Below are 14,476 nucleotides of genomic sequence, written 5' to 3'. Positions count from 1 at the left end.
TGAGTGTCCACGGAGCCCACGTCCCCACACCTCATCCCCAGCATCCACAGGAGGGAAATTGCAGGAGGAAATTGGTGTTGTTCCACCGGTATCCAACTCTAGATTTGGTCCTCGACTATCTAAATGGACCATTACCCCCTCTGTGGGCTCTCGCTCTAACCGGGTCTTCAGTAGTTCTCTTACAATCAGGAGTGTTCCAGTAAATGTCCCTGGAGACATGTCTTTTTAAATTGAAGCCATTTCTCTTGTCAGTTTCAAGATGTCTACATTTTTTTTGCATGTTTGGCTTGTCACCAAGGAGGGATCAAGTGCCTCAATGTCCAATCGGTCTTTAGGGCTTCTCACTTATCAAGTTTTTAATTTAAGTAAACCAACTCCCAAGTTCAATGCAATCTACATTGTCTAGGTTCAGATGTAGCTGTCACCTCCAGAACTTCAGTGTTAAAGTGCAATGCTTTTTTGGAGCATAAGCAGCTTTGTATGCATTTTCTGGTCTTTTTTACTCCTCACAATGACTCTGATTAAAGCTAGACATGCTTTGTCACAAATTCTATTGTGAAAGCACAAATACCATGATGCATTTGCCCTCTTTTACACATTTATTTATTACATTTCTCATGCTGAGTAGGAACCGACAGTGACAGTTAGATGCCAGCAGCTCAGGAAAACTTTTTTATTTTTTTCGATTCCTCGCAGCGAGTACAGGGTGGCGATCAGTATTCAGGCAAACAGCCGTTGACGCCGTGCCAGCTTCTGCGTCCCCCCCTCTCTTCTTCTCTCTATCTCTGAGGCAGAATTCATGGCAGACTGTCCTCCAAGTGTGACAAGTGGAACTGTGTGATTAATTTGGCCAGTCGTTTTAATGTGCTCCGGGATGCGCAACGCTTATTGTCCTCCCCCTGCACGTCTATCGGAATCTGCCAGAGAGAATGACTAGGAGAGCCGAGACATCCATCCCTGCTTCTGTTTTTTTCCCTCTGCCCTGCATCATTTTCAGGTCCGAGCCACAGGGTCGTCACGGGGGCCGGCCAGGTCGAGGCCCGACTTTAGCCATGGCCGCCGGCGGAATAAATCTCCTGTCTCTGAAGTGTTGAAAGCTGTGTAAATGTCAAACGCATCCGTCTGATGTGCCGGCTGAGGGGAGAGGGAGGGTTGGAGAAGAGGTGGATGCTTGGAGGGGATGTAGATGAGCCATCCTGCTGAAGCCGGTCCCCTGTTACCCTTCGTAGCTGGCGGTTGCCAGGTGCAGATGTTGCTGCTTGCTCCCTGCCTCTGAAGAGCCAGTTTTTTTGGGGGGGTTTGTTTGGTTTGTGAACATCTATGATAGACACAAACCACCAGGGGCTCGGCTCCTGTCAGCAGCTTAGTGAGCGGCACATCTCTCCGATTTTAACTAAGTCCCCCCTGACCACCAGACGTGCTGTTGGGGGAGCTTCCTGTTGGGGGTTCTGGCTTTGCATTTTCACTATTTGTTTATGTATTTTCCATATTTACCAGCTCATAGTGATCCCGGAAATGTTGAGTGCCCCAGCACATAGCACAGTTAGCATAAATTGCATTAGTATTATAGTGTGGACAGTAGTTAAAAATGGCTTGGCTAATTTGGACAATTCTGGAGTGTTTTGGGAGGTTGTTGAGAATCTATTTCTGACATTTTCAGGATCCAAAATAGCCGATCAAACTTTCCCAAATTGGGATCAATAAAGTACTTATCTATTTATCCATCTAAACCAGTGGCCAAATTTGCAATCCAAATTGGCTGATTGTTATTAATTATGATCCGACTTTGATGTTTTAGTTTATGTATTTGAAAACACGTTGTCCACATTCGAGGAAATCCTTTTCCTTGTGTGCTCTTTATATCCAATGGTCGCTACACCTCTCATGGTAGTCCCAGTGCTGGCGACTACACTGCAGATATTCAAAGGAGCTTGGGATGCTAAATGACGCGACCCTTTCTCACACTCGCACACAGGAGCCAGTGTTTTACTTTCTCAGGTTCATTGTATTCTTTTCTTTGACTCAACCGAGTGTAATAGCCCAACAGGGCAATCACACACTGACAAAAACTGCCCTAACACTTCCTCCATGCATCCATCCATCCCGTCATTCTATAGCCTCCCCCCCCCCACCCCCCGACTGTTGTTTTGTCCCCCCCTCCACCTGCCCCTGTCTCCCCTGCTGTGCTGTGTCTCTCTCTGTCTCTGTCTGAGCCCTGGATAGTATTCCTCTTTACGCTCCGCTGCAGTGCATGCTTCTTGTAAAAGGATAAGCACCACGCTGTGCTCTTTTGATTTTGATTTTTCCTCCTCGCCAGCTCTAGCCTTTTGAGGCCTCGTCTCCCGTGTCACGGCTACTGCTGCAACAACAAGGCCGAGCAAGCACCCAGGGAATAGAGCAAGCCAGTTGTTCATCTCCATCACCTGGGGTTTAAACTGTCCCCAGTGATGGAGGGGAACTCACAACTGTCATGTGTTCAGCTGCTGACACTACATTTACTCCCAGGTGGAGGTCGGATCAATTTTCCTTTTATTGTAATTCCTGCATGGATCAAAATGGGGAGAAACCTTTTTTTGAAAGTGATTCACGTTTTCACTAGAGTTGTGAACAAAAGGGGGGGGGGTGATTATAGGTTGCAATGTGGTTCCAACCAACGACCAACCACTATAGAAATGGCTGGCAATTAATTTGTCTGGAATCTGTCTTCTGAAAGGGGGAATTGATTGACAAGAACCCTAAGCCACTTTCTCCTCTTAATGCCCTGCACTCTGTAATGAAAGTCTTTTGACAAGCGGAAGCCCAGAATGAGGGTTTTCAAACATTGCGCAAGAAAAAAAAGACGACATGCTGCATAGTAATGTGACCGCTATTTAACATTTATTCCATTTCCAGTGCATGTGGATGCATTTTCTCATCGGTATTCAGTATCTACGATGACCAATCTGCTTTATTTTAAAGCATGCTTTCAACCAGCAACATACAAACATATGTTGTTTTCTGTTTCCTGTATTTATCTTATATAAAAGACCACACTTTCAACCATATATCGATAAACACAAAATACGTTTTCATCATTTGTGTAAGGCATTCATCTTTTGCTTTTACACCGATTTCCTTTATGCTCACTGACATTCTCAGTAATCATGAAAAGCAAACAATTCAGCCGGTAGAAAGCATCAGATGGAACTTTCTGTATTTATCCTGCAACGTCTGTGTGATGGTGCTCTATGTTGTGCAGGAATGCTTCGGTTCGAACAATAGCAGCTCAGGCATTTCATGTTATTCTGCAGATAGAGACCCAACAATAGACCCTCCTGAGGGGGTGAGCCACAATGTTTTTCTCTTAAAGCCTCTGCCAGCAAGGACTCCTGCTGTATCCCTTGTCTTTGCAGAGGATGAATCACTGGGCAAGGAAGCCCCCCCCCCCCCCCTCCTCTCCTGAGAGATCTTGGCCACTGAGCCCTTGCACTGATTACTCTCGTTACTTAATTATACATTTGGACCCACCACACTGGCAACAAAGGGGCTGCTGTGCCTCCATTGACCCAGCTCCCTCCGCATTGTGCCCGGCTCTGAAAGGGAGTCAAACTAAATAAAGAGGGTCCACTTAAATATGTTGCCACAGGGACTTAATTGACAGATTGAAGGCAGTTTTTTCACCGGGGGCCCTCTCCCTTTCTATGAGGCTGTTCGCTTGAATTGCTCTGCTCCTCATGCATCCTGCTGTGAGGTCCAGTGGGACCGGCCTGCAGCTCCAGCGCTCCTGTTTCCTCAACTTCACCATCTATTGTCTCCGGGGAGACGGTTAGCAGCCACGAGCATTCAGCGACAAATCAATGTGGGAAACGGAAGCATGCGGGTTGGGACTAAGGCAAGAATGTAGTTATATTTACCAAGAAATGAAGTTAAAGTATCTCTGACAGGGAAGCATGTGTGTTATCATCTAATGTAAGCCCAGTGGTGGAAGGAGAGATTGTATACCTAAGTAAAAGTAGCTGTACTAACATGTGTTTGTATCTTATTAACCTATAACAATATCTCTATGCATATTTACTTTCATTCTTAATAAGTGAATTATCGGAATCTGTAAAGTTACTTGAGCTGTCAGATAAGAGTGGTGTAAGTAGTAAAATATTGGCTTTTGCAAAATGAAGTGGAGTTCAAAGTAGCATAAATGAAAATAGTTGAAATACAGGAGCCTCAGAAGTATACTTAAAGAGAAAATGTAGGCAATGGCGTATGTGAGCCTACAAGTACTCCACTGAAGCTCCTGTATTTCAACTATTTTCAGTTATGCTACTTTGGACTCCACGGTGTAAGCCAGGATTAATAGAGTAGCAATTTTTCATGTTGCAGACTCATTCTGCAAGAAAGTGAAATTCTAGGAAAAAAATTACTTTGAAAAAAAAATCTGACAAAAAAATAAAATTCTGAAAATAAATATTATTCTAAAAAAACTGAAACTTAAAGAAAAAAGTAAAAGTATGAATTCAAATTATGAGGAAAAAAGCAGAACCATTCTGAAAAAGTCAAGATTCATCCAAAAAACAACAACTCAATTTCTAATCGAAATTTTAAATTTAGAAAAAATGTGAAAATCTGACAAAAAAAACACATTCTGAAAAAAAGTGAAATTCTAGGAAAAATTGTCAAAATTCTTAGAAAAAGTGTGAAATGATGTTGTGAAGCAAATCCAATTAGGAAATAAAATAAAATGAAGATTCTCTTGTTTAGCTTTTGAGGCTGAACCCAAGCGAGTGTTTCAGTCAGTCCAATATCATTCTTTGATTTTTGGCTCAAAAGCATTCTGGCTTTTCAGAAAGGCTGTAATGTTTGCATCTGTAGTATTCCACTCGTCTGTCTGTCAGTTACAAGGACTTTTTTCCTCTCTTTGTGAAGGATGCATATTTTCTGAAGACTCTTCTTGCATTTGATTGGTGAAAGGACTTTTGAAATGTTGGAGGAAACTCATTTCACTTTTTGACTGAATGGAAGGTAATCTGGCCTTTGACCATGCTATACAAGGCACATTTCAAAGTATAACCTATCGTGGTATTTAGTTTCTTCATCCCTGTAGATGTTTTACCTAAAAATGCATTTCAAATACCAAACTTAATAAGCACTGTGCTTGAGTATTCAGACACCCTGTCTGTGTCCTTGAGATATAATCGTCCAATTTCAAAGAACTCTTAAAAGGCTAAATGACAAACTGCAGTTGAATGAAAAGTCTTTGAGCGGGCTCTTCATAAAAGAAGCCAGTAATATTATCCGTTGTTCATCTTTTGTAAAGTCACCCCATTGAATTTGCCACAGAAACAGCAGAATGGCATTCTGTGCTGCTTTTAAAACATGAAAAACTCTCAGACTCTCTCCTCTCCCTCTTTATCCTCTGCCGTCTGCACTGAAAGCTGTCAGTGAATGAGAGGTTGCACACAAAAATAACATCTGCAGTGATTATGGGCTACTGGGGGGGGGGGGGGGGCCAAATGAATAATTCCTTATATTTCCTGTGTCTGTCTCTTTTCTGTTACAGTGTGACAGCCAGAGTGACATTGACGAAAAGGTAAGACTGCTTCTCCTCTGTTTATTCACCCACCGCATGAGGTGGCTGAGAGTTGTGAATAACAACTCCGAGCTCTCGACTAAAGAAGGGAAACAGTCAAAGTGTGTTGTTGGCGAAAAAAAGATGAGGTGCAAATAACACTCTGTCGGGCCCAACACTGCTGATCACTGGCGTCGTACAGAGCAAGAAAGAAAACGACAATGCAGAACAGGAAGACGCTTTCTCTATGTGTTAGCTTTCTGTTTTCTGTGTAAAAAAAACCCAAAGCACCGATTATTTTTGGAGCACATTATTTCTAACGTTTTCTAACTGAACGGCAGATATGAGCTCGATCTGCCCGTTCCTAAATGGTTTTCGATATCCTGCGGGGTACAGTCATTTGAAGGGATATGTCCGTGTATATCGTGGGTGTAATAACAGTTTCATATGTTTGTGATATAGGTGTATTACGGGTGTTATATGGGTCTAATAAAGAAAACAGATTAACCTTTCTTAATCCGCCCAGGGGGAAATTCAGTTTTCACTCTGTTTTTACATGCATACACACATTAACCACACAGGTAGGTGCACACATGCACATGCATTTTTTAGTTCCCACACAATGTATACACACTATACAGTTTTTTGTAGGTTGCACACATGCACATGCATCTGGAGAGGTGCCAGAGCGAAGGCTAATAACAGTGTGATAATGGTATTTGTCTAGTGAGTGTATAATGGGTATATTATTGGTGTAATACGGGTGTATTACGTATGTTATTTGGTTGTAATATGGGTCTCATAACAGCGTAACATGGGTATGGGTCTAGAAACAGTGTAACATGGTAAATGGGTGTAACTTAGGGGTACAATTGTTCAATACGGGCGAAATAAGGTTGTAATAACAGTTTGATATGGAGTAAATGTCGGAAACAGCAATCAATAATTTTCCAAAATAGGTTTATGTGGTCTACATTTTGGTAGGTAGGTAGGCGGTGGTGGCAAAGTGGTTACGGGCTTGGCCTGGGAACTGGAAGTCCCCGAAAGACCAAGTGCTACCGTGGTGTCCCTGAGCAAGGCACCGTTCCCTACACTGCTCCCCGGGGCGGCGTACATATGGCAGCCCACTGCTCCTAACACTAGGATGGGTCAAATGCAGAATTCTTGAATTTCCCCACGGGGATTAGTAAAAGTCCATCTGTCTTTCTTTATTTAAGGATGAATCTACATTTGAGGGTGTTTGGAGATGATTTTAGTTCAACATTTTTGAGACAGACAGCTTTTTTTTAAACAAATGAACCTTATCAAAGATGGTGACTAAAAATAGTCGCTGCTCACTTGTCCAGTTTCCATTTTTTCCATTGATTTTCCTTCAAAAGTCTCAAAGATAAACATGAAAAACATAAACTGGAACTAGCATTTTCAGCACAAAAAAAAAACCCTAATCTTAGCCGTGATGTCATCCAGTATTTTATTTATTTTTACAGTTTGACAGATGTAGCCTTATCAGTTTCTCTTCTGGGTGTTTGTTCATGGCAGACTTGGAGGTGGTTGTCTGATGGCAGCCACCTGGTTACAAGATGAAACGCCTTCGGGGAAACCTCATGCCTTCTAATTCCTCCACAGTTTAGCAATTACTCCCTGGTAAATGAATGAGATAGCATGCCTAATCTCCTGTAAGCCTAGCTCCCAGTTCTGTGGAAATGTCTGCGGCTCTCCCTATAAATAATACATTGATAGTAGGCCCAATTTGCATTAACTGTAGCCCGGCAAGTCAATAGGCTTTTATCTCTTCATTGAAGCGAGAAGCAAACGAGGGCGCTAGCTAGTTGACACGACAGAGAGACGTTGCAGTCTGTCAGTCAACACACTGGCTGCCTGGCATCACTGTGGGGGGGAAGAGAGGAAAGTGAGGTAGGGGGGAAGTGTTTCCTTTGCAGGGGTTTGTTTTTCCTTCATGCTCCACCAGTGACTTGAGACTTGTAACGTTGCTGTATAGTGTCACACATTTTGACATCTAATATCTAAAAGTTTGATACTGTGAGTCTAAACAACACTACCAAAGAAAAAGAAGAGAGACAACAAGCATCGCTGAGGCGGTTTTATGGAAATGCAGCGGTGTTGTTGTGTTGTTTGTGAAGCGTCAGCCTGTGTCTGCTCCATATTTGGCGTTTGGCATCATTTATATTAGGTAGGTGGATGTGGGTCCAGTTTAAGACGTGGTGGACTATCGGACATTCTGCCAAGCTTTCATCTGTCTGATCGTCAAATTTTATACCAATTAATACTGTACTCCACTATCAAGATCCAGCCTTTCTTCTTAAACACATTTCATCAGTATGTCTTAAAGCCATATTATAGCTTTACAACCATTAAGGCTTAAAACTGAAGTGTTTAATATGCGAGAATCATACCGGCCGGACTGTATGTACAAAAACATGCTACCTAAACCATTAAAGTCAATGATAATCCAAAGATACTGCTGGAAATAGCTAGAAAGTTAGAGAATTTGTAACTTTCCTATCATAGAAAAGCTAAATTAGCCCTTCTAAATTGATGCTAGCTTACATTAGCGAGCAGCATGTGATGGAGGAGTGATGCTAGGAGAAATACATACATGGACAATGAGTGTGACATCAAAGCAGACTCCCAATTTCTTAACCCCTTTAACTACATACCAAACGTTTCATTACAAAGATGAATTGGAACCTGTGGAACGGCTATCATAACAACAAGTTAGCATAGTTTAAAATGCATCAGTAAACACCCCACTGGTGAATTAATGAAGCTTTGGTCATAAATACAGTGGCTGCTAACGAGTGATCAATTGAGACGACTAAACGTCATCACACCAACAAGAGTCAGCTGTTAGCTTAATGCTAATGTGCCCTCTGCAATACTTTCCGGGTAGGCTTATAAAAACATCACTGCGTCACTCTTTTAATCAAGCTGGAAGCTCATATTGATAATTGCTATTGTTGTACTGATTGCATTGTTCCATTCCCAGAAGCAGAAGCTTTCATTTGTGGCCAGCAGGAAATGTAATTGCAAAACAGGTTTGTGCCGTTATGAAATCTTTGAGGTTTCGCTGTTGACATACAACAGAACATCTGGATTAAGGCTGAAGCAGCGCTGACCCTTTTTTCTTTTTTACCATTTCTCAGAAACACATTATTATAATCAAGTTGATGACGAGAGTCGGGAATCATCCGTGGCAAATTACTCAGGAACGAAGGAGAATGGGAAGAATGTGCTCTGACAAGCCGTCACCAGAAGCAGAAGGGAAGGGAAAAAAACGATTGGTGTAAAAATTGGGTTCCATGAGGAGAAAGACAAACACTGTCATTTGTAATTGCCCGCTCTCAGGATAACGCGACAGCGATAATTTTCTGCAACGTTTTGCTGAAACAGGTGCCAGCTCATCCCGTATCTTCCCAATGAAAACAAAGACTCCCTTTCACATCAGATTACCAGCCACCTGAACACCCACATTGTCAGGATTTCACAGATTAACTTAATTAGAATATTGCTTCCAGGTGTGCCCCGGGGTGCAATCAGTTACAGTGTATGTTGAATCAAACTGACGAGCTGCCGCTACAGGAAAAAGTCAGCTTGGATTGCTGCTCCTTGTGAAGCCTGACGCGGCGATGTGTCTCCAGAACATGGCAGACTTCAGTCCTTCTGAGATTTTGAGGGGGGGGGGGGTCTTTATTTAGATTGGACCATGTCTTGAAGAAACAAGCAATCCCAGTGTTGTGTTCATCACTTCTTTCATCTGAAGTCCAAAGATTACTCGATGTGTGACAATGAGAAGTATTCAGAATTGACCTTGAATTGCTTTTGGATGCACCCTGAGGGGAAAACCACATAAGTAGGGATTCCTTATGGAGAATTTACAGTTGCTTTACTGCTATTGGGCATAGCTACGCTAAATCAGATGCTCAGAAACGACCCTAACCACATGTTGGGTAAATCGCTTGGCAATACAGGGACTAAGTGTTTTCAAGTCTGAGGCCGAGCTATGGAAATATGTACGTCATTCATTCTTTATTCTCCATCCAAATACTTTGAGCCACTTCAATTCTCTGTGTGACTGATTTAACTTTACTTACATGCCCCAGAACACGTGTTAGCTGTTCAGAGCTTAACAGAAAATGTGTTGAATGAATGGTCGAGCTTGTGTAACGGTAACAAAAACGTCACAAGTCCAGCGTTTGATATTAATGTGATGAGTTATTTCACATAGACATTTGTATTTGGACCGTTGGAATCGTGGTTTAAAGGGGCCCTTTTGGGCTTTTGGGGCCTTTTTGGGGGTTCTCTATCTCCTGTAGTGTGATATATAGGTTTTGGTGCATGTAAATGGTTTGCAAAGGCTAAATTGTGTTCCTCCAAAGGAAGTTTATTTTGCTCAGATTGTACGTGTTAGGCTAAGGGACATCTGTAAGCAGTTGACTAATCACAACAGATCAGACCAGCCAACCAATCAGACCACACTGGGCTCTGGTTTCAGACAGAGGGTGAAAAGTGCTACTGCACTTGCTTAGAATAAGTCAAACCTTCCTCAGTGCTGTGTGAGAATCGTACAGAATTTTTCAATCACTGTCCTAACACCGTGTCTTATTCAAAGTGTTCTTGTTGGAGATTCATCCCAACCCCTCCCCGCTCATCCTGTATTCCATCAACCAGCTAATCCTGTCAACCTCTGACATGTCTGAGACACTCCAAGTCAAGACGGTCATTTTCTATCATTGGAGAGGCAGGGAAAAGAAATAGAGCGGGATTTATCCCTTCTCAGCTTGTCCATGCACTCTCCTGAAGTGTCATCCTATCTCCATTAGGCCTCACTTTCCCCGTCCTCACTGGCTGCTCCAATTTCCTCTGAATTCTTCCCCCTGTGCAAATAATATAGCGGCTGTCTGTCTGTGTGCGCGGCGTTAGCATGAGCTGCTAATATTCTCTGCAGCCCTTAACACAGCAGCCCCCGTGTCAGGTGTGTTTTACCAGCCGCTACCACCGCCGCACCGGCATAGCCACAGAGGAGGACACCCAGGTCGGCTAATTCCATTTGGTCCTATTTGCCGAACAGTCACTCAGTGGAAAGTGTATCTGTCTCTGGGGGAGTCTCCGAGGACCATTACCACATCCTGTCTATGAGCTCTTTCATGGCTCTTGTGTACTCGTCTGCCAGGGCGGCGCACGGGTTCTGATTGACACATTAATTCCTCCTCTACCCCCTTATCTTCCCCGCTGTGTGCAGAATGAATGCCGTATCACCGCGTCGAAGCGTCTCCACCGGCTTATCAGTAATGGCTCGTCAGCTAGTGGTATCCTCCCTGCTGATGTATAAGGGAGGAGGGGGGGGGGGGGTAGCTCTGTGAAGTAAGCAGTGCACCCAAAATGAAAAACAAGCATGCTGTAGGGAATCAAACACATCCGTTAACACCACTACTCTCTATTCTTTCTTCACATTTTCATCCTATTCTACTTTTTGATTTACTTCCTCTGGTCAGCCGCCATCTTTAAAAATATCCACAGTAATATATATTCATGTAGGTGTGTTCACTCTCCTCCCCTAAACCCCCCCCCCCCCCAGCTGCTTTGCAATATCCAGATTGGTCTCTGAGAGTCATCTTATTCAATAACAAACAGGCCACCCACCCGCTTACCGGGTTTTTGGGTTTTTTTATGAACGGGGCAAAAATGGACCGGCTTAATGTTCCGACACAAGCGATCATCCGTCCTCATCTCTTTAATGAAATTAGATTAAGTGCACCTGGGAAGGAACTGAGAAAGCAGAATGCCTCGCCACCTCCTTTAATCTAAAACCAATTTGTCAGTAATATTCCCCCCCCCCCCCAGCTTTGGGGATTCGCCGGCCCCCGATTTCAAAATGGAGGAGGAACGAGATGAGACGAGAGCTGACTGGTCGCATTCAGCTCCCCACAGGCACTGTGAAATTAGAACTGACACCGGCAACACAGGCCTTAATATGGAGATGTCATTTTGCTCCTCTTGCTTTTGTCTTTCTCTCTCCCTCCTTTTTCTCTCGCGCAGTTCCCTTCTCTATTCACCACTGTTTTCAAGATGTCACAAAGACTGAGGGTGAAATAAAACAACAATAGCGGGAAGAACAATAAGATACATCTGAGAAATATTGAGGTTAACCAATCCCTCTTTGGTTTGGATGTAAGGCCTTAAATAAACCCTAGTATCCTTTTTGGGATTTTTCCTTTCCTGCAGGGTGTTATTTAGGTTTTCATGCATGTAAATGGTCTGCAAAAGCCCCCGCCCACCCACCTGAAACACCTCCATGGTACTCCCATGTTTACTTCTGGAACATAATGACATCACTATGTTACACTAGCACTCCAACACATACGTGATAGGTTAGGGGGAGGGACAGCTCTAAGCAGGTTGACCAATCACAACAGAGCCAGCAATCAGCTAACCAATCAGAGCAGACTGGGCTCTGGTTTCAGACAGAGGGTGAAAAGAGGAGCTGCAGCACAGGCAGTATGAGAAACATAAAGAGCTTTCTGAACATTAAAGCATGGAGACATGTCACAGGAGAGGTATTAATAGAAATATATATGAACACATCACATTTCGGGCTCAATATTACATTCAATTATGACTTCTAGCTCAAATAAACAGCTAACTATGTTCCTCACAAATAGCTATTGCAAGGAACCTGGAAACATTTATCTCTTTAATTTATTTTAAGCTGTTTGCAACATGTTCTCCTTTCTGGTAACCCCCAGATCATGTGCTCAGCTGTCTTTTTTTTCTTTCGTGGTTGTCAATCTGTTTTGCATTTAGGTCCTAAGTGGAGGAGCACATTTGAATGTGTATCTGATGCAAGCAAAGGACTTCTTTAGTCTGAGCAGTTTGTAATGTGTGTTTTTGTACAAGCTCAAAGGGAAGTTAGTGTAAGGGCACAGTCAGCGGTGAAACCCAGCCCCAGTGCATGTTGGGAAGAAGAGGCGTGATGACAGCGAGAAACTCTGAGCTTCTGCAGGGCCGGCCAGGAGACACAGCCGACTGACATCAGCAAAGACTGCTTGTCACTAGCAATGCATGTCATACAGCCATGCAGGGGACAGTCAGCATGGCCGTGGCGTCATTGATGTGGCACCCAATAGCCCGCTTCAGATTCCTTCTTAAAGGTTAGCACTGATGTTGGCATTGCAGATTAAAATAGAACGGTTGTGGCAAGCAAAACCACGCCAGCCACTCAGAGCAGGGGAGGTGTGAAAACATAACACAGCATCAAGACTGTAATCTTCTTTCACTTACTGCCTCCGCTCACTGTTTGTGTTGGCAGCGAGGGTTAATCGGACAAATAGTCCTCCCTTTGTTCTGGTAAATCATAACACACCCAGCCCTCTGTCTTCCAAACACCAGTGCTCTGCTCACGCTTCGAGAGAATCCTGTCACCACTCAGCCGTGTTCAACAGCTTGTGATTATTGTTATTGAGGAAGTTTTCGTTGCCTGGATGAACACCGGGTTTCAGTATGTGTTTTTCTTCCACCTCAACCAGATCCATTTTTAAACGTGGTTTTTCCTCAAGCCCTATTTTTCCCACCTGAGAGCCCCTGGTTCCGTAAGAGGAGGCCAGGTGACATGCTCGATTGTGCAATTTTCTGCTTGAGATCTCATCAGTTCAATGATACAGTGATAGAGAAACCGTGCCTGCCATATCGAATAAGACAAGTTAGGGTATTACAGCAGCTGCTGTGCTACATTACAGCTACCTGATAATGATGCTGTGCCTCAGTTTGGAAACTCTCCTGGCACACTGTGAACACTGTGAATTTTTAGCTGGTAGTGTTGTCTCAAACCACATAAAGCTTGGCTTTCACTGGAAATGACAATTGGTGCAGCTAACTAGCTAACTAGCATGCAACGTCATTGTTAGCATTAGCAAGTCTTTAGAGAGTTATTATTTCACCCAGTAAAATGAACACCAGCTTTTTGTGTTATCATGGTACAGTACTTATATTATGGTCCATTATTTATGTGCACATGTTATTTCTATAGTGCTGTGTTTACTGGAGCACCCTCAATCTCTTCTGGTAGCGCTACTTTGCTATGTAGCCAAGATGGCGGTCGTTAATGGTGAGAAGTGTGCAGCATTTTACTTAACTTTATGAGTTTTATCATATTTTGAGGATGTGTTCACCTAAACTTTGCAGTGGGACACACTTCAAATAGCACATGTTGAAAACAATTGCAATAGTACACTGAATTTGTTTTAGGCAAACATTTTTTTAATGGCTTTCATTCCTTTACAGCTACATTCAGTCATTCAATATGTGCAGCATTACCATACAATGAGATTAGTGTGTAATGTTAAGAGGGCCAGCTTTATTGGTTAAATAACATCATCCACCTTCCCTTTTAAAATAATCTGATGCCCAAACATGATATCATAAAACCCGCTTAAACGAGTTAACCTGAAGTCACTTTAACATGTTTTGAATGATGTACTCCTACAGCGGTTAATGTGCATCCATGTAAAAGCAACTAAAGCGAAACACATCTTCATGCAGAGGCAAAGTTAAACTGGCAGCTAAACTGACTAACCCTGTGCACAGTGTGTGTCCACTGTGCCCCAAAGCATTGCACAGCATTCATTGTTTTTCAAGTGGCCTGTGTTTGAATAACAATCCGAGCACTATATACATTTTTCCACATGAGTAATAAAAGTAAAATTGACTCCACATTGGGTGCAGATGTTCTGTGGAAAGAGTAAAAAGGCACAAATGTTTTTGTGTACGTGGATGTAAGATTTGAGTGTTTCTGATCGTGCATAAACATAATGTCTAAGTGGGTTTTTATTCAATAAACATGGTTGGAGTGTAATTACTTACACATTTTTCTTCTGGCTGGAAATGCAAGCCAGACTTTGTGTGCGTTTAGAGCTGGCG

At 43.0% G+C, this 14,476-nt stretch overlaps 1 protein-coding gene across 13 annotated transcripts in view; it reads left to right on the top strand.

The window, feature by feature from the left end:
* Positions 1-14,476, top strand: part of fbrsl1 (fibrosin-like 1) — a 310,343-nt gene that overhangs the window by 210,690 nt on the left and 85,177 nt on the right. For 12 of the 13 annotated variants that reach the window (XM_063897087.1, XM_063897085.1, XM_063897084.1 and 9 more), the window contains one exon: positions 5,534-5,563. The exons of the other annotated variant lie outside the window; for it this stretch is intronic. In XM_063897087.1, coding sequence (XP_063753157.1) covers positions 5,534-5,563 — 30 coding nt within the window. The remainder of the gene's footprint in view (positions 1-5,533; positions 5,564-14,476) is intronic. 13 annotated transcript variants of the gene reach the window in all.

Source organism: Eleginops maclovinus, chromosome 12, assembly GCF_036324505.1.
Source record: "Eleginops maclovinus isolate JMC-PN-2008 ecotype Puerto Natales chromosome 12, JC_Emac_rtc_rv5, whole genome shotgun sequence".
Classification (NCBI taxonomy): domain Eukaryota; kingdom Metazoa; phylum Chordata; class Actinopteri; order Perciformes; family Eleginopidae; genus Eleginops; species Eleginops maclovinus.
This window is presented reverse-complemented; position numbering and strand designations above follow the sequence as displayed.